General features: G+C 45.3%; 1 protein-coding gene across 1 annotated transcript in view; it reads left to right on the top strand.

Moving 5' to 3' along the window:
* Nucleotides 1-24,684, top strand: part of RRP15 (ribosomal RNA processing 15 homolog) — a 45,183-nt gene that overhangs the window by 522 nt on the left and 19,977 nt on the right. The window contains exons 2-4 of the mRNA XM_082252626.1: nucleotides 16,977-17,233; nucleotides 20,156-20,253; nucleotides 21,710-21,899. Coding sequence (XP_082108752.1) covers nucleotides 16,977-17,233; nucleotides 20,156-20,253; nucleotides 21,710-21,899 — 545 coding nt within the window. The remainder of the gene's footprint in view (nucleotides 1-16,976; nucleotides 17,234-20,155; nucleotides 20,254-21,709; nucleotides 21,900-24,684) is intronic.

The raw sequence follows: 24,684 nt of genomic DNA, 5'->3' as shown, positions 1-24,684 counted from the left end.
CTGTTATCCCATTACATATTATGTTTTACTTTTCCTAAAGAGACCCTGTTACCAATTCCAAGTGCCCAGCTTGTGGCCGCCAGGCTTCCATATATGTGTGTTTACACTGAGCTCTACTATTCTTTTTGATAGGATGCTTCGTACATATTCCCAACATGCTGATCAAGCTGTCACTGACAGATCCCAGTCTCTGTATATAATGATCACGAGTAGGGATGACACCAGTCTGAATCCACCGTACCTATCCCACCAGGAAGCAGTCAGATCCATCAGTCGGTGAGCAATGCCTCCACGCCCCATGATTGGCTGTCAGCTTCCAGGCAGTATAGCACCGGAGGATTCGGTCTCATGTCTGAACCTGCCTGACCCCCATCGTTTTATGAGCCACTGGGAGGGTCTCCCTATCTTGTGGCAGCCAATCTCCTAATCAGAAATGCTACCCCTCATAGTTAGCCCCCATTCACATCGGTGTGATTTGTAATGCAATTTGAGAGTTCCAAATTGCACAACAAGTCGCACCCTTTTGTTGGCAATGGAACTATTCAAATTGCTGCGACTCATTTAAAAAAAAAGGTTCCTGCACTACTTTTTGCCGAGTTCATTATGAGTTGCCTAGACTTCTGTTGTATAAAGTGGCAAGCCTCAATGAAATTGGCAGCGTAAATCGCACTGATGTGTGGCTATGAAATCACACAGAAGTAGCGCGATTTCAAAGCCACATCGTTGTGAACGGGAGTTTAGTGATTGTATAGTGTTTTTTTTGTTTATATAATAAAAAATATGTCATACTTATCTGCTCTACTGGCTTCCCACTGGCACTGTAAGCTCCTTCCTACTATGGGTGCCCCAGTCAGCAAGCCATGTGCCCAATCCAGGCTGTGTGCATCCATAGACAGACAGTGCAAGCGCCCCCTGTGGGCACACAAGCAGCACAGCTGGCAGCCCACGGTTAAGTTGGCAGCGTCAGGAACATGAAGGCTAGTGAAAAAACAGCCCGGGTGAGGACTGCTCTGGATCCCTGGACAGCCAGTTATTAAAAGTCAGCAGAAACAGGATTTGTAGCTGCTTACTTTATAATTGTTTTTTTTTTTTTCCAGGGTGAAGAACCTCTTTAAAAGGCTGGTGGGAGGCAGCAGCAAGGGCAACGCTTACTTGTTTTCATTTCCATAAATTGTTTCATTGCTTGTAATGTGCCTCTGAACCTGCTAGAAAATGTGACTACTCCAGGAAGAGTCAATGTCATAGCACAGACCCCTCTTTCTATACATGTCATTGTCCTCTTCTCCTCTGGTAGTGTCCAATTACTATCTATGCTGGCCTAGCTCCTTTGCCCCTCCCTTCATATATCCTTTTACAGGTGATCCCCGGGTTGCAAACAAGATAGGGTCTGTAGGTTTGTTCTTAAGTTGAATTTTTAAGTCGGAACAGGTACATTTAAGTGTAGCCCCAGCCAAAATAATTTTTAGTTTTTTGGATAGCATAGGGAATGGTTATCACCCCTGTACCATTTGTTTTGCTGTCTGTACCGGTGTTCATAAGTTATCACATCACTTTCTGTCCCTATGACAACTGGGTTTTGAAAATTTTGGGTTGTTGTGGAGACAAGGATTGGTGATAAAGCTTCAGTGGAGACACCTTTTTCCCATGATAACTCTTCCAGGAGTGAATTTCCTTTCCTGGGGGGAGATTTCTCCTCACTTCCTGTTGTCTCCCCCCATTTGTAAGTAGGAGACTTTTCTAAGTCGGATGTTTGTAACCCGGGGACTGCCTGTATATAGATGCCAGGGAAAGAGTGAAGGGCAATACTATAGAGTGTCACTTGAGTGACAGCTCTGATTTTGCTGGTGCTGTTGACATCACAAATAATATAATGGCATCCACCAGAAGTCTCAGTGCTTCTGGATGCCTACACAAGGGAGGATTTTATAGGTAACTGAGTTTAAACAAATAATGAATACAATGTGTTTAATGCACATATGATTTAACAGGATTGTTGGCCTGGTGACTGGATCTCTTTACTAATCCCTGGACAAGTAATGGACTGTCTTTTGGAGGGCCTACTCTTGGCATGTTTTGAAAATGCTTCAGTTTTGAGTGCGGTTTCTCATGCCGGTAGAGGTCTTCATGACCACACAGCTTAGGGCAGGGTGGTAAAGTGAACCTTTTGCTTTAGCAGCCTCCTAGGATATCTACATTGAATTATAGACAGTGGCTGTCGGGGGGCAGACTTGTTTGCGTGCCATCGGGGAGCCAACTGCAAAGACTGGCAAGACACAGGCTCAGCCAAATCCCAAAGATGTAAGGAAAGAGGATGTTGGCAGGACATCACTGGATGTGTTGGGTGTATGAGTATAATATTTGAACATAAGCCAGTGGTAAAGGTAAGATATGCGCTTTTAAGATGAAGTCCTTGTTGGATTGTTTGCAAAGTTACATTATTCCAGCTCGGACCAATGTAAGTATGTAAGTGTCACAGCTTGCCGATCCCCCATGGAAGCTAGAAATCAGTTTAGTAGGCACTTCTAATGCAGGGATAGCTGCTAGCTTCTGAGTCCATACCAAGTGGCTGCCTTGCTGCTTGGTGAATACAGGAACGTGCCCTCAGCACCGATGCCATTTAGAGATGACTTTGCTTTTTCATTGATGAAGGTAAAGTGTTCTGTGTTAGAACGGCAGGGCGGGGATGTCATCATCTCCACCTCATCCATCTGGAAAATGCTTTGCATACTTTAGCTTGCAAAGTGTTCTCTGAATGGCGCCTATGCGGCTCTTTAGGGAAATAGGCTTAGAGGGAAGATCGCCTTTAAAAAAGTCACTGCAACACATGTCCCAATTAGAAGATACACCCCAGTTGTGAGGACAACTGTAAAATGTTGCTTTTACCCTCACTTTCTGTCCCTGCAACAACAGCGATCATGGAAAATGGTAAGAATAGATTTCCCAAACACAGAAATATAATTCTGCCTCAGCATGAGCAACTTTGACTGGCCACACAAGAACAAACCAATGCTGCAGAACTCTATCACACTCAACTCCATTTTCTCTATCTATGGGATAGATTAAAACACTCTGGAAACCTGCTAGCCCCCCGTTTGCCACACTTCTACACAGATCCGCGGTTCCTACCTACACTTCTACGCACTTCTACAAAAAAGCGTAGCGGAACGGACCTACCATCAGCCTGCTCAGTGGGGATCTGTGGAGAGTTTCCCCGCTCAGCAGGCAGATTCATTGCTGGAGTCTGCCTGTCTGAAAGGGGCCTAAAGGCAAAACTTTTTTCTCTGTCGCTCATTGACAGACGCAGTCCTCTTAATATCAAGTTGGGTTATACTGCCCTCTACAGGAGTAGGACACTAGGCAGAAGGAAAGTGTTCTGGCCACACCTTAAGGGCAGTCCCAGAGGGTATATCCTCTCCCTCTCTGCTACAGGATGTTAGTTTTTTTCTGTCTAGTCAGGAGTAAGGACCTAAGTTCCTTGCTGGGATCTTTGGTCCTGGCAAGATTTTTTTAGAAAATTTTTTTTTTTAGGCAGCTTTTTTCTCCAGTTGTTCCTGTGAGATCTTCAAGCAAGTATGCTGAAACTGGGCGACGGGCTGGATGTTGAGATCCAGTGGTCACCCCAGTCAGCCTACGAGGCCCTAGCTCCGCGCTGGGTCGGCCGCGACATAGTCCCACTGGACGGGGACTGACCCTGCGAGTTTAACGTCTCGCCGGGACGCCGGCGACCAGTTGGAAACTGAGTCACGGCGTCCGTATTGGTCGACAGCCCCCCCACCTCGGTGGAGAGGGGTTCTGTCAGGAGTTGGCGCCCGCCTGTTCCGGTTTGGTGAGTAAAATGTTCCCCCTCTCCCCCTGACGGGTTTGTGGGTGGACGCGGGCCCCTTCCTGGGATGATCGGACCCTCATGATCCTGGATCCCCCCTCTATCCTATAACAGGTGTCACAGATCCTCCTCTTAAGGGTGATTTAGTGAATAAGAACCAGAAGGCTTGGTTTGGGAGCTGACTATCGGAAGTCACTGTATGAGGGGCACTGTAAAGGGACCATGACTGAAGTCAGTGGCTGGCATTACTGATAGGATGGCCATGTAAGAAGATGATAGCATCCTACCTTATACATAAGGTTGCAATACAGGCCGATGCCTGTGCCTGGACTACCGCCATCCTCCCGCAGGCCGCTGCCATCTTTCCACAGGGGCCGCAGGTCACGCGGGGCCGCCATCTTGGCGTAGCCTCGTGTCTCCAGCATGGGGGCCGCCATTTTGGAAGTGACCAGCTACCTCGAGGAGTAGCATGGGAAGGCGTGTAAAGGGGCGGAGCCGCCTCCTTTACCCGGGAAAAGGATCCAAAAGACTTCCTGTCTGTAAGAGACAGCGCTGAGAGCAGGTTGATAGAAACTTCTGTGCATCAGGTGGTGAGCCTTGGGGTCTCTCTCTCTCTCTCTCTCTCTCTCTCTGGGGTCCAAAGCAGGTAAGACTGAGGGGCGCTGTTGCGCTGGGGGATTACAAAAAGAAGAAAAAAAAACATTTTTTTTTCTTTTGCAAATATTTTTTGTTTACTGGCAGGTGTCTTGGATTAATCATGGACCCTGCCACACATGTATCCCCACCTGATCCCCTTGAGGTGGCCGCAGGACCCTCCAGTGCCCCACTTATGATTGATGCATTATCAGCAGTTTTGGAGTCTTTGGTATCCCGGGTGGAGGTGGCCTGTCAGGGACGGGGGGCAAGAAAGCGACCCCCGCCTACCCCTATTTCATCTGACACTTCAGATACGGATTCTGAGCTTGTCACTGCAGCTGCAGGTCCCTCTGCTGTCTTGGGTACGGTCTCCTCAGACAGTGAGGAGGACGTTTCTGCATCCGCCTTTGCGCAAGAAGAAGCGTTGGTGGACGCACTAGTCATGTCTGTCCGGGAAACCTTAAGTCTTGAGGTTACACCGGCAGAAGTAGCTGACACTGAAATTCCCTTTGGTACCAGCAAGCCTACCAAAATGGCGAAGGTTTTTCCCTTGCCCAAATGTTTTGGTAATCTAATTAAAGAAGAATGGGATCGTCCGAAACGAACCCCTGCTATTTCCAAACTCATTGCTAGGCGCTATCCGTTTGAGGAATCCCTCCTTAAAAAATGGACGGTACCACCAGTGGTGGACTCACCGATTTCCAGACTAAATAAAGCCACTGTTATCCCGTTGGAGGACACTCCGTCCTTTAGGGATCCGGTGGATCGAAAAGTGGAAGCGGAATCCCGCTCCATTTTTTCCCTGATAGGGTCAACATTGAGGCCAGTGGTTGCCATTGGTTTAGTTTCACAAACATTGACAGAATGGACCAAATTGTTACGCCGTGACATAAAGGGGAGAAGTATCCCCCCGGCAGTATCAGATTTGCTAGAGCAGATTATACAAGGGCTACAGTTCATCTGTGATGCCGCCCTGGACGCCACTCCCTTACTAGGGCGTGCATCGGTTTCAGCAGTAGTCCTCAGACGTGTGTTGTGGTTAAAGTGCTGGTCAGCGGATCAGGGTTCCAAAAAAGCTTTGGCTAATCTTCCTTTTCAGGGGGATCGCTTGTTTGGGGCCACCTTGGATGAGATTATAAAGGATCTCACTGGGGGCAAGAGCACTTTTTTGCCACAGACTGCTAAGGGTAAAGGACCTCGTAACAGACGAGGACCTTCCTTTTCCGCTCATAAAAAGTTTGTTCGTTCCGCTGGGGCGGGCGATAAGGCGAAGCCCTCCAAAGCCCCTTCAGGGGGTTTCAAAGGGCGCTGGTCGGGTAAACATAAGTCCAGCTCAGCCAAACCTGAAGATAAGACCTATACAGCCTGAAGGTGCGCCCCCACCCATCTCTGGGGTGGGGGGACGTCTTCACCGGGTTCCGGATCCATGGCTTTCCAGAATCCCGGACAAAGGGGTTCGTGAGGTCATACGGTCGGGATACAAGATCGAGTTTCGATCACTTGTACGGGTGCGATTCTTCCCTTCCAACATTCGACTATCTCCGGATCACTTAAGAGCTTTGCGGGGGGCAGTAATGGACTTGATGCAACAGGGAGCGGTAGTTCCCGTTCCTTGAGCAGAACGTTTTCAGGGGTTCTATTCGAACCTATTCACTATACCCAGAGAGGAGGGCAAGGTGCGTCCAATTCTGGACTTAAGAGCACTCAATCATTTTGTACGGGGACAAGAATTCAAGATGGAGTCCATCTGAACATATCTGGGCCTAACTTTGGAGACATCCTTGACAAGGGTGTGTCTCCTTACGGAGACGCTCCGGAAGAGTCAGTGAACGATTCGGATGTTACTGTCCGTCAACTGGCCTTCCCTTCGGATAAGGATTCTGGGACTGATGGTGGCCTTCTTAGAGGCAGTACCGTATGCCCAGTCTCATACCCGAATTCTCCAAAAGGAGATTCTTTTCAAATGGAATCGGAATCCCGATTCTCTGGACAATCGGATCCGGTGGAGCGAGCGGACCAGGGAGTTTCTGGTTTGGTGGCTTCGGTCTCCGATGCTCAACCAGGGGAAGTCATTTCCTCCGATAGAATCCAGGTTACCGATAAATGTATTGGAACTGAGAGCGATGAGACTTTGTCTGATTTACTGGACCGAGCAGCTTCAGGGCAGCCCGGTTTGGGTCCAGTTGGACAAGGCCACGGCCGTGGCTTATGTCAATCACCAAGGGGGCACCAAGAGTGCCCTGGCGGCCATAGAAGTGGCCAGCTTTCTTCATTGGGCGGAACGGTTTGTTCCGGGTCGCTCCGCGGTATTCACTCCGGGGGTGGAAGATCGGCAGGCAGATTAGCTCAGCCATCAGATTCTGGATCAAGGGGTTTGGCCTCTTCATCCAGAGGTATTTCACCAGCTGTGCCTTCATTAGGGCACCCCGGAGGTGGATCTGTTGGCAGCTCGGCTCAACAGGAAGGTGCGGAGGTTTGTAGCCCGCTCCCGAGATCCTCGAGCGAACGCAGCAGACACGCTGGTCGCCCTGTGGGGACAGTATCAGCTACTGTATGTCTTCCCTCCTCTCAAGTTGCTGCCGAAACTTCTTCGCAGGATAGAGGTGGAGGGAATTCCAGTTATCCTGGTAGCTCCGGACTGGCCTAGTCGACCCGGGTAAGACGACTTGGGCAGGCTGGTCGCGGACGCTCCTTGGAGACTTCCTCTCAGGGAGGATCTGTGGTCTCAGGGACCAATCTTCCATCCTGCTTTACAATCGCTGGCTTTAACGGCCTGGCTATTGAGACTCGGGTGCTGAAGGACAAAGGATTGTTAACTTCAGCTATTCCTACTTTAATTAAAGCAAGGAAAGCGACTTCCAGAAAAGTCTATCATCGCACATGGAGGTCTTATATTGCGTGGGGTGAATCCCTTGGATTTCCTCCACGTGCCTATTCGGTGACCCGAATCTTGGCTTTTCTGCAACAGGGGGTTGAGCAGAAGCTGGCCTTGAGTACTATCAAGGGTCAGGTTTCAGCATTGGCAATCTTCTTTCAGAAGCCTTTGGCTACCTATTCCTTGGTGCGGAATTTCATCCAGGGGGTGCGGCACCTGGCTCCGCCAGTGCACGCGCCTTTACCGCCCTGGGATCTTAATTTGGTGTTGTCGGTTCTTCAGAAACCTCCCTTTGAAAATATTAGGGAGATTCCCTTGCTTACGTTATCCCAGAAGGTGGCCTTCTTGGTGGCTATCACTTCTGCACGCAGGGTGTCAGAACTGGCCGCATTATCCTGTCGTTCCCCATATCTGGTAAATTAATAGGGATAAGGTGGTTCTTCGTCCGAATCCATCCTTCCTTCCTAAAGTGGTTTCAGAGTTTCATCTGAAGATATTGTGTTACCTTCCCTGTGTCCTAAGCCCAGTCATCCTCGGGAGTTTGCGTTACATTCCTTGGATGTGGTTCGGGCAATCAGGGTATACTTGAAAACTATGGACTCGTTTCGTAAGACGGATTCACTTTTTGTGATCACGGATGGCCCCAAAAAGGGGTTGCCTGCATCTGCCGCGACTATCTCCAAATGGATCAGACAGACGGTGGTACAGGCTTATTCGATTAAGGGTCGGAATCCTCCGTTCCCTGTTAAGGCGCACTCCACTCGGGCGCTTAGTGCTTCCTGGGCCTTCCGCCATCAGGCGTCAGTGGTCCAGGTGTGCAAGGCGGTCACCTGGTCGTCGGTTCATACCTTTACAAAATTTTATAAAGTTGATGTGTTGGCATCGGCGGATGCCTCTTTTGGCCGCAAGGTTTTGCAGGCCGCAATTTGAGGAGACCGTTGGGTCTACCTCGAGGGTTTTTTTCTGTTGGATTTTCAGTTGAGTCTCATCCTTTTGTCTGATGAGCCTTTAAAACTTCTAGTTGGCATCGGTTGGGCCTTCTAGATTGGATTTTGATTTCTGTTATCCCACCCCTCATTTGTGGCACTGCTTTGGGACGTCCCAATTTGATATTAATCAAGAGGACTGCGTCTGTCAATGAGCGACAGAGAAAAATGGATTTTTGTAAAATCTTACCGTAAAATCCTTTTCTCTTAAGCTCATTGACAGACGCAGTACCTGCCCCTCTACTTTTGAGTTGGGTTGGGTTAAATTCTCTGACACTGCTTTGTGACATAACTAACATCCTGTAGCAGAGAGGGAGAGGATATACCCTCTGGGACTGCCCCTAAGGTGTGGCCAGAACGTTTTCCTTCTGCCTAGTGTCCTACTCCTGTAGAGGGCAGTATAACCCAATTTGATATTAATCAAGAGGACTGCGTCTGTCAATGAGCTTGAGAGAAAAGGATTTTACGGTAAGATTTTACAAAAATCCATTTTTTTTTTTTTTTTTTTTTCATTTCCCATGGAGTATGGGAGAGTTATAACTAGAGGTGCACCAAATGGAAATTTTGGTACTGAAACCGAAATTGCACGTTGCACAAAAACTGAAAATTTGATTTAAAAAAAAAATGTATATTTTTATATAGAATTGTTTTTTTGACTGAAAATTGCACAGTCATGCAACGCTGTACCTAAAATGTATGTTTTTTTCCCCCCACAAATAGAGCTTTCTTTTGGTGGTATTTTATCACTTCTGTGGTTTTTATTTTTTTGCGCTATAAACAAAAAAATGCTGACATTTTTAAAAAAATATATATATTTTTTACTTTCTGCTATAAAACATCCAATATAAAAATGTAAAAAATGAAATTGCTTAATTAAATTAGGCCGGTATGTATTCTGCTACATGTTTTTGGTAAAAAAAAAATCCCAATAAGCGTATATTTTTTTTTTTTTTTTTTTTTACTAGTAATGGTGGTGATCAGGGACTTATAGTGGAGCTGTGATATTGCGGCGAACTGTCAGGACACTTGACACTTTTTTGGGGACCAGTGACACTAATGCAGTGATCAGTGCAAAAAAATATGCACTGTCACTGTACTAATGACACTGGCAAGGAAGGGCTTAACATCAGGGGTGATCAAAGGTTTAAAGGTGTGCCTGACATGTGCTTTACTACTGTGGAGGAGGTGTTTGTAATAGGAGAAGGCATTGATCGGTGCCTCGGCATAGCAGACTCACAATATCCATGGCTTCTGTAGTGACAGAACAGCGATCTTCCTTGTTTACATTGGCAGACCGCCGTTCTCTCATTGTATCGAAGCATCGACTCGGAGTGGACCACTGGCGTCATGTGTGTGCACTTAAACCTGGAAGTGCAGGATCACATACTAGTTACATGATCCTACGCTGGAGCACTGCCTTCCCGCCGTATATCTACAGTTTACGGTTGGCAAGCGGTTAAAAAAAAACACACATCCCCGTTGAAAGCGCATCAATAACGCACTTGTGTTACATTTTTGATGCGGTTTTTGAGTCACATGACCCATGAAAAACGAACCAAAAGCACAAAAAAATCACTGCAGAATTTCTCTTATGGGCAAAATGCTGATAACCATTTTCAGCTGATATGTTTCGGCCTCCGAAATTTCGGTGCATCTCTAGTTATAACCCCTGTCAGGTTTATTTTTGCCATCTGTGGCCCCATTCTGGAGATTTCCCTTCACTTCCTGTCCCATACTCAAATCAGAAAGTTGGGAGTTAATCCCTGGTTGTCCCCACTGAAATATTTTATGACCACTAAATTACAGGGCCATTGAGTAGTGGAGACGTATGGATTATTTTTGGAGAATAAGGATATGGATATTGTTTTGTGTCACTTTAAAAACTTTATTGCTAAGTGTTAATGAGGGGGAAAAGAGGAACCAGGGAGGACAGAAGATAATCAGATAAAATGTCACCGATAATTCTCAAGCCATGGACAATACTGCTTTCCTTTCCATCTTTAGAAGTGGGTCACACACGATATGGATAAGTTATATAATAGAATAGTAGATTTGGTGGTTATTTGGCGCGGTTCCTTCACAGAACATACTTGAGCCTTTACATAAGCGCTATGTTTCACTGCAAAGTACGGTCTGTGCTTTAACCCTTTCACATTTGTTGGTGTGTAGTAGGGCTGCAACTAACGATTAATTTGTCTGTCGACTAATCTATCGATTATTTTTACGATTAGTCAACTAATCGAACGATTATTTTTATTTTATTTTTTTTTGCTTAATTTAGTGTTTTTCTGATTAGCTAATTAATCCTGTAATTGATACAGACCCCTCAGTAAGCCCCCTCCCAGTACAGACCCCACAGTAAGCCCTCCCACCTAGTACAGACCACTTAGTAAGCCCCCCCTCCCAGTGCAGACCCCTCAGTAAGCCCACCCACCTAGTACAGACCACTTAGTAAGCCCCCCTCCCAGTACACTAGTACAGACCCCTCAGTAAGCCCTCCAACCAAGTACAAACCCCTTAGTAAGCCCCCCCTCCCAGTGCAGACCCCTCAGTAAGCCCTCCCACCTAGTACAGACTGTACTAGGTGGGAGGGCTTACTGGGGGGTCTGTACTGGGAGGGGGGGCTTACTAAGGGGTCTGTACTAGGTGGGAGGGCTTACTGGGGGGTCTGTACTGGGAGGGGGGGCTTACTAAGGGGTCTGTACTAGGTGGGAGGGCTTACTGGGGGGTCTGTACTGGGAGGGGGGCTTACTAAGTGGTCTGTACTGTACAGACCACTTAGTAAGCCCCCCCCCCCTCCCAGTACAGACCCCCCAGTAAGCCCTCCCACCTAGTACAGGCCATTACAAGCCGGTGTAGCACCGCACATGTGACATCTCTAAATAGCTGGGTGATCGGGGAGGATGGCGAATGTGTTGCGGCAGAAGCTGTGGCAGTACAGGGAGTACAGGGGTGCTGGAGACGGTCAGCGCTCACCTCTTGTCTCAGACATCGGTGTGGACGGAGCCCGGCGGGGGAATTTCACCCGGCCGGCAATGTTTGTTTTCTGTGTCCCCTTTTTTCTGACTTCTCAATTTATTGCGCTGCAGATAAAGATGTGGCTGTTAACACATTATGGCTAAGGCACCTTTCACATGATCGGACCGATCGTGTCAGTTTTTTAGGTGCACCCGATCGGGCCACCCATTGACCTCTATGGGAGGCAGATGTCAGCGGATGTGTCTGCTGGCATTCAATCCGAAGAAATCTGTTGAAAGCAGACTGAGGTTACGTTCGCCATCCTTCCAGCGGGTCACGTCAGATGAAAACAAACAGGCGGTCCGCTTTCATCCGATCTCCCCATAGAGGAGAGCAGGACTCTGACAGGTCCGTCTCTGCACAGTGAGTGTGTTGGACTCGGACCTGTCATCCGCCTGCTCAGTGGGGATCAACTGAGCCATCCCCACTAAGCAAGCCGAGTCCATCCAAACGCATCCGCCCCATGTAAAAGGGGCCTTAAACTTGTTCTCTTTTATTTTTTGTTTTTTTACAAATACTGTACTCGGTTAATTTTTAATTGCTGAATGTAATTTGCTTTACCTGCAAAACATGATTCTTTTCAGCCCCTCTCGTTATACCCCTGCAGCATAGCCAGGTACATGAAGCCACCTGGTCCCCTGCTGCACTCCCATCGTCCTATGCATCCTTATAGGACACAGTGGCTGCAAAAGGGACAACAAAGTGCAGCGTGGGACCAAGATTTTACCACTCCTGGTGGGAATTAATGCTTGTGATTCTATAGCCGCAGACATTGGTGTCATGACAGGTAGGCATAGTTACTCCTGTCCTCATCGGGACCTTTTTCTTTAATATAAATATACTATAAAAAATGAAATCTAAGCACCAGAGTCCCTTATCCACTCACATTTTTTTATATGGGTTGTACAGTTAAATTTGAACGCCCAAAAGCAAATATCAGAATACAACAGGGGCATGTGTGTTCTTATTTTCATCTTGGCATATTTTGTGTATATCTTCCAGATCTGTACAATAATCCAGTGTGAAACTTTGCCTCTGTGTAGGAGCTTCTTCTGTAATAAAGACCGGTCACTGCTGCTCCCTCTCCTTCTGCAGGCTGACTGGTCTTGTCTCCGCCCCTTCCTGTAGTTTTCTGTAGGCAGCCTGTAATGAGTGGGGCTTGCTGTTCCCCTCCCACATCTCCGCTCTCTGTACAGCACAGTGACAACATCACACTGCTTTTACAAGGAAATAACTGAGTTTGCGAAGGCCTTTGGTAACCACTTAGTGGATTGATAATATTTGTAGCTGTTGAAGATTATTTTTAATTGAAAATGTTTTTGCCGGAGTTAAAGCAGAGCTTCACCCAAGCTGCTTTAAGTCGTCCTCACTCCTCCTCTGCCACATTTGGCACGTAATTTTCAATTTTTTTGGGGGTGGGGGTACCTTGTCTTGACAGGTATCCACTCCCACTTCTGCTTGGATTGCCTAGGTTCTCCTCTCCCCCTCTTTTCCAGCAGTTTTCTGGGAGAAGACAGACGGATCATTCACAAAGTGCACCAAGGCTCGCAGTTGCGCAGTGGGCAGCCAACAGTGTGAAGCCGCAAGCATCACAGCTGGCTGCCCCCAGTTAGATGCTGGCATCAGGTACCCCAAGGCTAGTGAAAAACTAGTCTCTGTGATGAAGGCGCTGGATATCTGGACAGGTAAGTATCCTGTTATTACAAGTCAACACCTACAGGATTTGTAGCTGCTGACTTTTCATTTTTTTTTTTTTTTTTTTCCCAGAGTGTAGAACTGCTTTCAAGTCTTACTAAACTCTCAACAGTAAAATCAGCCTGTAAATACAGTAACACATGCTTATTACTCGCAGTGAAACCTAAAGGGTTAATCCTGCACATTGTGTAAAAGGGCTGTTTGATCCTGTCTTCTCTGATCCACCCCTTCTTTTACTGTCCCTAATCCATCTCTTGATAGTACGGAGCCTTGGAGGCACTCTGCACATGCTCAGTTTGGTGTGTATTGCTAGAGGTTTTTTGTTTGCTTTTTTTTTTGGGAAGGGTGCATGTGGTCAGCATGGGGCCAATCTGCACTGTCCAGAAAGAGGGTCAGGGTCAGAGGAGAATGAAAACTCCTACAAGCTTTAACCAGTGCTCAGCTGGATACTGATAGAAGTCATAAGACTATCTACTGCTGATGAGAAAAGGTATTAAGCAGTTTATATTTACTAAATTGCATTTCCATGTTTTGTGGGGGACCAGATATGATGAGTGATTTTAAAGTCTTGTTTTTTTTTTCTCCAAAACAGTGAGTTTTATTAAGGTTGCAGAACAATACAAAGAAAACAAAAAGTAAAAGAACTGCAAGTACAGAGTAGCGTTAAGCATTACAGACGTCAATAGGGTGCGTGGGTAAACAACCAGACCAGTACATTCAGGGTTCAATAAATAGGGAATGGAATGGGTCACGACAAAGCACAATAGCATTTCTACAGACACGTGTCCGGGCTTTGTACCCATCTGTCCCAGACCTTATCAAACTTAAGGGGACAACCCCTGTGCTTATATAGTAAGGTCTTGTTGTTTTTAAATAAAAAAAAAAAAAAATCTTCATACTTACCTGCTCTGTGCAGTTGGGTTTTGCACAGGGCGGCCCCGATCCTCCTCCTTTGGTCTCTCTTCAGTGCTCCAGCAGAGTGCCCCCACAGTAAGCAGTTTGCTATGGGGGCACCTGAGCCGAGCCGCTGCTGTGTCCTTTCAGACATTTGGCCCCACCCCCTCTCTATCCTCATTGGCTCACTGACTTTGATAACATTGTGAGCCAATGACGCCTGCTGCTCTGTCTCAGCCAATCAGGTAAAGTCCGGACAGCCGAGGCTCTCGTGCAACATCATTGGATCCAGATGGGGCTGCTGCACACAGAAGGTTTCTTTTATCATAATGCATAGACTGTATTATGATAAAAAAAAAAAAAAACCTTTTGCCTTTAGAACCACTTTAGGCTGTAATATAAACCTACCAGTATAATAAATGTACAGAACAGGATACAACAACACAATGCCGGCAACTAGTGGTGCTTGCATATAGTTGTGGATGTCTTCACCATTGCCCCAGCTTCCCCAAACCCAGGAGTTACTGTATTAGAATTCTGACACTTTGATTCTGTCAAGATCTGACCTGCTTCCTCCTGTCCCCTCCCCTCCCTCCTCCTGTCCCCTCCCCTCCCTATTTGACAGCCAGGCTGCACAATAAAGTGAATGACAAGTATTGATAGATTTTCTATATTATGGAGAAAAGAAATGTAAAATTAAAGCCATTTGTTTCAGTCAAAAAGTTCTGGTTTGGTAAACTAAATAGGTTTTAATTATCCGTTCGAAGTTCACTTCCTTGCAGGTACATAACGTGTATCTTTGCTTATATTTTTGCTTGAGCTTTTGCATATGTTATGCAATTTCACATGCATTTCTCTTTTTTGTTTTTGTGTAGAGTTGTAATATAGTTGTGGGTCTTCCTTCTCGGGGTAGTATAATGATGTGCTATCGAGTAAATCTGTGGGCCCTTGTAAGGAGAGTGTACTGTAGGAGAATGAAGTAATACTAAAGTGCTGCATGGTGGTCATGAAAGGTCTTTTGTGGCTGCCTCTGCCTTTTTTTATTTTTTATTTAAACTTTTTGGCACTGTCTTCTGCTGTAATTCCTTTCCACCACTAGATGTCAGCATGGAGCTGTACACTGTAATGATGCAGAGAGCGATGCTGACTTCATAAGGTTAGCGCTGCTCTGTGCATCGAGAAATGCCCACCACAGGAGAAAATCTGAAGAGGGGCTTACATGTAACCTGACCACCCTAAGATGTAGACTAAATGTAAATATTAAAAATAAAAAAAAAAAAATAAGTTGGTGGAAGTGCCACTGCTTTAATCAAAGTGCTTTTGCTTCCTGTAAACAAAAAAGTTTAGTTTGACTTTAAAGTAATACTAAAGCTTTTATTTTTTGGTTTATAACAAACATGTTATACTTACCTGCTCTGTGCAGTGGGTTTTGCACAGAGCTTCCTGGATCCTCCTCTTCTCAGGTCCCTCGTCGATGCTCCTCACTCCTTCCGCGTGCCCCCACAGCAAGCAGCTTGCTGTGGGGGCACTCAAGCAGACAGGCTCCCGTCCCGCGGCTCTGCGTCCATTCACACGGTTTGGCCACGCCCCCTCTATTTCCTGATTGGCTCTCTGGCTGCGATTGGCAGCACCAGGGCCAATGGCACCCGCTGCTGCCAAAAGCCAATCAGGAGTGCGAGACCCCGGAGAGGCAAGGCTCTCGTGGACATTGGTGGATTTAGAGGGGGCTCAGGTAAGTAATAGGATGATCTAGGGGGGCTCCTGCACACAGGTTTTTTACCTTCATGCATAGAAGTTAAAAAACCCTGTGCCTTTACAACCAGCCCGGGTTCACACTTCTGCGGTGCGAGACACTGCATGTAATTCACAACAGTAATTGCAGCACATTCCTGTGCGTATTACGTGCCGTGTCTTTGGGGTGCGATTTGAGCCATGGATTTGTATAGCTTAAATTCCACTGCATTCACTGGTGCAGTACCTTTTTTTTATTTTTTTTTTTTCTTGTCCGCACCAGAATCCGATTGCATGGGTGTTGACAACCATGCAGGTTCAATTCTGGAAATCACAATGCGTTTTACAAACTGATTGCAGGGTGTCGTTAACATACACTCCACAGTCGGTTTGCAAGGATGGCTTGCGATTTAAATGGCGTGCCGAATTTGCTGTGCATTCGCACCGCATCTAGTGTGAACTAAGGCTAAACGCCGCTAGTGTACGTACATGAGTTTGACTTGGTATTGGCCTCCTGCAAAATTGAGGGGCAGGACTGGGAACCAGTCAGGTGCTTTGCATGCTGATAGGAGGAGAAAGCAGAGTGAGCGGAATGATGGTCCCATCAATTTTCTTCTGCTTATTTGATGCCCAGGCAGTCTCCGAATGAAAAGGGGATGCTTCATATTCCTTTTACAGTCTACAACTGTAAGAATGTGCCTTCATTCACCTAGCAGGGCTGTGTAAATGTCAGTATTGTATAGGTAGAATTACAAATCCTGAGACAGTAAAAAAAATGGCATCTGTATTTAGCGGTTGCCTGGAGTTGAGCTTTTAGGATTACAGAATCTGCCCAGATTCCTAGCTGCAGCTATCTGAGGGAAGCTCTTCCTTTCCTGAGACCACCTAGTGTTTTTACATGTCGATGAAAGGGAACGGTGACAGGTCCTCGCTCATTTTCCACAAAGATCTGCTTTCTATTATCGACTTAAGACAGACCACATGCAGTACTGGAAAACAATATCCCAAGAGTAAGCGAACGCTTCCTGCCATCTTCAGAGCAAATATTTTCACTCTTATCTGTATCTCCGGTGTGGGGATACATATTGGTTTTGGTAATCTAGGTCTTCCTAAAGTGGGCCTCCAATGTTCTGCATCTTTAGTCATCTTTTATATATACAAGGGGGTCTTCAAAAAGGTTCCGCACTTTTTTTATACTGGAGTTAAAAATAAGTGCGGAAACTTTTTGAAGAGCCCTCGTGTGTGTATATATATATCTCTAACGTAACGTATGTTCCAAAGGATTGAAAAACGTAAAACTTTTTTTCATTTGCTGTAGGTTCGGAAGGGAGTTCTGATTTTGCCGATGATAGTTTCTCATCTGATGAAGATGTTGGTGAGCCCGATGCCACCAAGAATGAGTCGGAGGACAATGATGAACCTGATGGAGATCCGAACAAGGGCTGGGCTGATGCCATGGCCAAAATTCTTAACAAAAAGATGCCGGACAAAGCCGGCACTATACTGGTGAAGAGCAAAGCCCTGGAGAAAGAGAAGGAACGGGAAAGGCTCGAAAAGTTGGAAAAGAGGAAAGAGGTGAGGCCTTAACTTGGAGACTGGACCCTGTGTTGGATGAGGACAAGCTGGCTCATTTTCCAGTGCTTAGTTGTAAAGTAAATGTTATTTTTATATTTTAGTTAAAGATCGAACCTAGTGGGTTCGATCTGCTTACCTTTTGAGTTTACACCTAGTTGGGTTAAAGAAAACTGGACATACAAACATTTAAGCCAACTGCTTCTCAAATGGGTCAGTAGATCTCGTTTTCTTGGTAGTTATATGCAAAAATCCTGCCTTTTTTTTAAAGTAGATGTTGAAACCTCTCTCTCCAGCCTATGTAGCCTATTTGTCCCTAATGTGATGGGTAACCTTTTGCCTATTTAGTGAATATAGTTTAGAACAGTGGTCTCTAAACTGCGGGCCGAGGGCCATGTGTTGCCATTTGCTTGCCTTTATCTGACCCTTGAGGCACTATTCCATTAAATGATACCAGTGATGGGACACCATTCCTCCCACTGACATCATCAATGGCACTATTCTTCTCACTGATGCCAACAATGGGGCTGCCTTCTTGTCATGAAAACCAGTGATGATTCATTGTTTATGGTCACTAAAGTTGGGATTTTCTGCTCCCGCTAGCCATTCTGGCCCCCACTAAAGCCTGGAGGACAGTAAACTGGTTTGGAACAGATTTCTTTTACCTCGTGTGCTTCCTTGTGGAAGATTGACAGTTGTCAGCTGTCATTAAAGCCTCTTAATATGCAGAAATGCATCAGTATGATTGTCCAGAGTGGTTTGCTTGCTTTTCATTTCAGAGAGATTTCCCATGTAATTGGTATATAAAGAATTTAGTAATGCAATATTCATCTACCCAGAATTCACTTTTGAAACTAATAGACAGCACCTAACTAAATCAAACAAACGTGTGCATAAACAATGTGTCAAAGGTTTCTATCAATCAAAATCCAATGTCCACAAAAGAAACAAACGAATACTATTTCAATCTGATATCCATGTATAATTTTATCAATTGGTGGCTTCAGTGAAGGAAGATTTAAAGCGGAACCAAACCCTCCTATCTTTTACAGCCAAGGAAGCTGCCATCTTAGCCTCTGTCTGATCTGCTATTCCCATGGTTCTGCACATGTGATCAGTTATGACACCAGCCATTGATAGTTTGCTTAAGAGCACAAGCATCTGTTACCTTTATCATTCACATCATGCTTTGAATGTAACTTCAGTAATAAAACTGTAACGCAGAATGTGAATTCAGTGAAAACACACATTGAGTGCACCAATGGCACTAATTTCAAGCACATTTACAGGATAAACCTTTTGTAACACACTACATCCATATTCAGGGCGTAGCATGTAATTTGTTATGGATGCACCAGCCTCTGCAACCCCCCCACCCCCGATCCCCTGTTTTGACAGCAAGTGGGGGTGATCTTCTCCCCCTGGTCACTTACACAATCTATGACGCTGGGCCGCGTCCTTCATTCAATGTTCTGTGAATGTGAAAACTACAAATACTGGCAGCCTTTGAGGCTGTCGGCTTGTAGTTCTCAATTACCAGGGTGCTGTTGAGCGCTCTAGGTAGTTCAATGTTTCTTTCGGTCATTGTGTAACTGCCTGTCCGTATGATGATCGAGCAGACAGCTACACAGATCTGCTGATCGTGGGTGCAATGCTTTGCAGGCTCATACTAAAGGGGGAAAAAAGAATAAATGATGATTTTTTTTTTTACCTACAAAAAGATGCGCTTTTATTTTTTTACAAAGGTGAACTTATTCTTTAAATATTTTACATATGACAACATCAGCTGGACAATCAGGTTGGATAATGTCAACATCAAACGGATATTGGAATGACACAAGGTAGATCCTGCCCACGACACACATTTCTCTTCTTGGAAGCATTGCAACCATATTGTTTTTCTGTAGACAGGATGCAACAGAATCTTCATCCTTCTGTATTTTGCTCCCTGCCTCCCAACAAAGATGCGTATGTTAAAGGCATACTGCACTGGGAGTTTAAAGCGGAGTTCCGACCAAAAGTGGAACTTCCGCTCATTTGCTTCCCTCCCTCCGGTGCCACATTTGGCACCTTTCATGGGGAGGGGGGGGGGGGGAACGGGTACCTGTTTTTGACAGTTACCGTTCCCCACTTCCAGGAGAGGGCGCCACGGTGCTGTCCCTCGGAAGTTTGGCCCCCTCCTCCTTCCCTCACCGCCGAGCATCGCGCATGCGCATTAGGGACCCGCCCGTGAAGCCGTAAGGCTTCACTGCCGGGTTCCCCCACCGGCAGCACCCGACAGCCAATGGAAGCATCGGCTGCGGTGCTGACATCGCTGGACTCCAGGACAGGTAAGTGCCCTATATTCATTTTGTGCAACAGAAGCACTGATATCTAGTAAACTGTTGGAAAGTAAAGCCCCGTACACATAGGCTGAATATCAGGCTGAAGCCGGTCCAACGCAAGCCGGCTGAACGTCTTCTGTCGGAAAGGCATGACTGAAAATGTCTGCCGATTGGCATCTGATCAGTTCAGCGGTGTATTCTGGTGGGTGGGCCGTCCCCTTGTCAGAACACATTAGCTCAGTGGGGGAGATCGCTGTACTAAAATCCGATTTGTTAGTACAGGATCTCCCCCCGAGCTCTTCTGGTTTTTTTTTTCCTGTTTAGCCTGCTTGGTTGAATGAAAAAAAAAAAAAAATAAACTGATAGTGTACCAGGCTTAATATGTGGCAGCAGCAGCATGGCGGTAGGCTTTTGTGTGACAGCCAGCCACAGAGATCACATGACTGGGACGCCAAGGAGACGACTCTGGTGTTTATATTTAATTGGCTAACTCCTAATGACTGGAAAGGGTTAAAGAGAGATAATAGAACTCTTTCTTATATCTTCTCATACTGCTCTTATGCTATGTTGTATGTCCCCTGACATCTCTTGTCCATTGCAGATTGATAAGAAGCGACAGTGGGAGATGATGTGCCGAGTGAAACCAGATGTGGTCAGAGACAAAGAGGTGGAGAGGAATCTACAGAGAATCGCCACCAGGTACAAAACAAGAATGCGGAGAGAGTTTTTTTTTTTTTCTGTATCTTGCTTTTTTATCTGTTTTTCTGAACATTCACTTTTGCATGACAGCTTCAGTTCTCTGGAGTTTGGACTTACCTCCACTATTAACCCCCAATCTGTGTATGTTGAAAGATGAAACTGCAATAAGGTACAGATATAATGTGAGATAGCTAGGTGTCAGTTTTAATAGACAATAGAGAACTCATTATGGTGATGGTGATACCATCATTTGGTTTTCTCAAGGCTAAGTTTGCCTTTGTGAACATATTACATCTGTATTTAGATTGTAACATGTTCAGCATCCTCGCACCAAAAGGTTAGGGGTGTCATTCCAGGCTCCGGTATGTCCAAGTACAGTGATTCCTGCTGAGGGTGAAGGGAAGAGCCTGTCTCGGATTCATGGATGCAAATGTGAAGAAAGAACACTCCCAAGTGCTGCACATTCAGCAAAACTCAACAGTAGTAAAATCAGCCTCAGCCCAGGCTCTCTCCAGACCACTACCCTAATGTGTTTTGCCCCATCCACAGGGCTTTGTCATGGAGGTACCCTGGCGGGCAGGGCGAAACACATCAGGGGCATGGCCTGGACAGAGCACGGGCTGAGGGTGCTTTTACTACAGGGACCTGTTGGGTTTTACTGGATATGCGGCAGTTGGGGTGTTCTATTTTTTTTTTTTTTTTTTTTTTTCTGTTTTTCTACTAAGATAAAGTCATCTTTATTTAAAAAAAAAAAAAAAAAAAAACATCCCACATAAGGTGAGCCTATGACACTGGTTTGGCAGAGATTTTTTTCTTTGTCAGTCTCTTTACTGGCTTCCAGTAGCCCAATGTATCAATTCCAATCTTTGGCTGTACTTCTGCCGTGGATTACAGGAGTGCAGTTTGTTCCGTGACCCACTGTCAGTTGACTTTAGAGCCAGTCCAGACTCTGAAAATATCCAGACCATATGGTTGGGATCCACCCAGAAGCCTGGACCGACACCTTGCTCAGCCTTTCGGTGATCCGCTGGGAGCCTAATCCAGCCCCTCCCGTCCCCTCCACAGCCCAGCACTCCAGTGAGAACTGGAGGGGCAGAGCAGAAAGCCGGTGACTGACTGTCTTGGCTCTCTACTTAGGGGAGAACTGAGCAATCAGTGGTGTTTGATCGCTCAGTTCTCACTACAGAGCTGGTGGGGAGCAAATACAGCATGGGATTGGTGCTGCATCCACCTAGGTAAGTATGTTTTTTTTTTTTTTTTTAATTTAGAAAGCCATACTTCTCTTTAATTTTCCTGTAAATTTCAGCTTGAGCTATTGAGCTCTTTGCATTGTCTGCGAATTGGATAAGAATTGAAGTGTCTTTAGAGGTTTGGCTGGCTTGCCATTGGTAGAACTTTTTATATAAACTTATCAGTGGCCTTTTCTGACCGTTACATTTTATCCCTTCCCCCGCAGAGGTGTCGTTCAGTTATTCAATGCCGTCAGAACTCATCAGGGTAAAGTAAACGACAAGCTGAAAGAAGCTGGAGGCTCTGAAAGAAAAAGAAGTAAACTGATGTCATCCGTGTCGAAGAAAGATTTCATTGATGTTCTGCGAGGGAAAGAAAGTAAAAGTGAACAAAAAGGGAAAAAAGAATCTAAGAAGGTAGGTCAGAGGCAGTCACCTTGCGTCTTGTCATTCTTACTAAGCTGAACTCCTGGCAAGCTGGAACGCAAATTAAATGCATATGAGGGCGCTGCTTTTTTTTTTTTTTCCCTTCCTTTTTCTTCCCTTATTCAAAGGATTTCTATTACAGCCCATCCAGTCCTTAGATTTACACATCTCTTCCAGAACTCAGCCCTGTCTTGTAGGGTAGGAGACCTGATTTATTTATTTTTTTTCCTGCTGCATTAAAGTAGCTTACTGATCATGTCTCTCCCCCAGCCTGTGATTGGACAGTGAAAAGAAAAGCAGCAGATCCATAAGCTCATCTCTGTCACTCTGCTCTCTCCTTCACTCAGTAGGTTCTTGATAACACAAGTACACTGCACAACTGATTGGCTGCTTTTTCCACTCCCAATTTGAGTTCTGCAATAAGGGGGGCTGGGAGAAGCTGATACTGGTTCAGCTTTTAGATACGTACACGGCTTACATTTGATGTATTAATAAATACAGAATTAGATTGTATCTTCCAAAAAAAGTAAATGCACTTGAAGTGAAAGTTTCAGGCTAGATTGGTGGTGGCCCTTGCCATAATGCACCGGTATGCACAGAATTCTTGCAAGGTTTAGCAGACTTACCTACTCTTCTCCAGCAGTGGTAGTAGAGCAAAAAGGAGGAGGTTTTTGGCCAATAAGAGATGTGCAAATTCTCTTCTACCTTTTTTTTTTTCATTTAGAGGAACTAAACTGGTGGCTGTGCCAAAATAATGCAGACAAAGGGCAATTTATTAGTCCCCAGTATTTTCTGTGGTCTCCCTGCAGCTGGTTTTTCCCAATTGCTGACTCGCCCCATGCCTTGTTCTGCACGGTCTCTGTGTGACATCACCTAATCTCCTGAGACTAGCGGTCAGTGGCAGCATTGCTTTAAATCTCACACAGAAATTTCACAGTTATGAGGGTAAAGTCAAAGGGTTGCCTAGGGACCTTCACATACCAGGAAGTGCACTGATATTTCAGGAGGAATTTCAGAGTCCTGCACAAATATGTTCATATTCAAGTCCACTATTGCATTTTAAGGTGCATTAGGCAATCAAAAACAAGTAGAAGGGTTAGTGTTAGTCGGTTCACACTGAGGCGACACGACTCCTTACTTCTTCGGGGGCGACTTGTGCATTACATTGCACCGCGACTTGCAGGGACTTCACATAATGGAAGTCTATGCAAGTCGCTCCGAGGTCGCCCCGAAATGGTACAGGACCCTTTTTCTAAGTCTGAGCGACTTGTCGCTCCTATTAGAATGGGTCCTGTAGCGGTCAATGGACTGCGAGGGAGCGCGACTTGTCAGCCTTGTGAACCGGCTCTAAGTAAACTCTGTTTTTTTAGTTGTACCTATAGTCAAGCTTACAATAAGCTTAAAAAAATATAAAAATATCTGCGCTGAAGTATTTGAATCTATGCGATAAAGCAGCCACTTGTGCAATCGTGACACCAATCACAAAACATACAAAATTATCAAAAAGCAACGCTAAATCACAGTATAAAATATCATCAACTTATAAATCAGTGTATATAAAATATCACCAAAATAAATGTGAAAAAAAAATGTACAATGCAAAGAAAATGTTTCAATCCCTGTATTAATAAAAACCCCAAAATGTGAAAAATTGTAAAAAACAAAAAAGTCCCAAAAGGTGAAAAACCCATATAAAATCAAAATAAAGTTCTTTCACGGTCCATAGAATTCTGCAAGTGTCCCCAAGCTCCAACTTCCTGTGAAGAAGTAAGTTACACTGTTTTTAGGGATCCTTTTACTAGATAATGATATCCTTTAATCATGATCCTCCAGATGGAAAGCATCGGGATTTCTCCACCAGCAGAAATCAGAAATTTTGCCAAAAGGCTTACTCCAAACTGCAATCAATGGGTGGCATGGAGCAGGACCAAAAAAGAAGAAAGCTCTTTGCATTATACATTTTTTCACATTTATTTGTGAGATATTATTTATATACACTGGATTACTTATACTAGCATTTAGTGCTACTTTTTGATGATTTTTTTGTGTTTTACAATAAGCTTACTTGTAGGTACAATGAATATATCCTAAACGTGCGCCAATTAGGGGATATTCAGAATTTCAGTAGCTGATCATGTCACCGGAACGTGAACACTGCACTCTGTATTGAGAGCTCACTGAGTGTCTCGTCAATTCAGATCATTGTGCCACGACGGTCACCCTTTTGTGCAGGAGGGATATCATTGGGTCTCTGTAATTTAAACAGCTGAGTACACGAACCTGGAAGGAATACCAGGGGAAGATGGAAGTTCCTGCAGCGGTGACAGCGTGCTGCTGTAGCGCCTTGTATGAAAGGAATGCGATACATAAGAGCACATTATGGCGTTAACATGCCATTGTTCTTCTCACAATGGCTGTCATTCACAGCTTATCTCCCCGCTGAATTGGCAGCACACATTCACCGGAGTTCCCTGTGTAGCAATCCATACTATGCCAGGAAGATATAGCATTACCATGGCAATGTTTACAGAGGTAAGGCCTTATTGCAGTACTAAGTGTCATGCTGCGCATGTGCAAGAATTTGTTAGACTGCTGATGCAGCTCCCTGGGAAAGAAGATGGGGGACTTATTAAAGGTAGCGCTAGTTTCAAAAACAAGGCTTGACAATTTGCAGTATTGCAATTTTTCAAATAGAACCTGAAAGTTTGATTATAGGCGGTATTTTACAATTCTATATACAGGCGGTCCCCGGGTTACAAACATCCGACTTACAAAT

Source organism: Pelophylax lessonae, assembly GCF_965119305.1.
Source record: "Pelophylax lessonae genome assembly, chromosome: 3".
In the NCBI taxonomy this organism is placed as follows: domain Eukaryota; kingdom Metazoa; phylum Chordata; class Amphibia; order Anura; family Ranidae; genus Pelophylax; species Pelophylax lessonae.
This window is presented reverse-complemented; position numbering and strand designations above follow the sequence as displayed.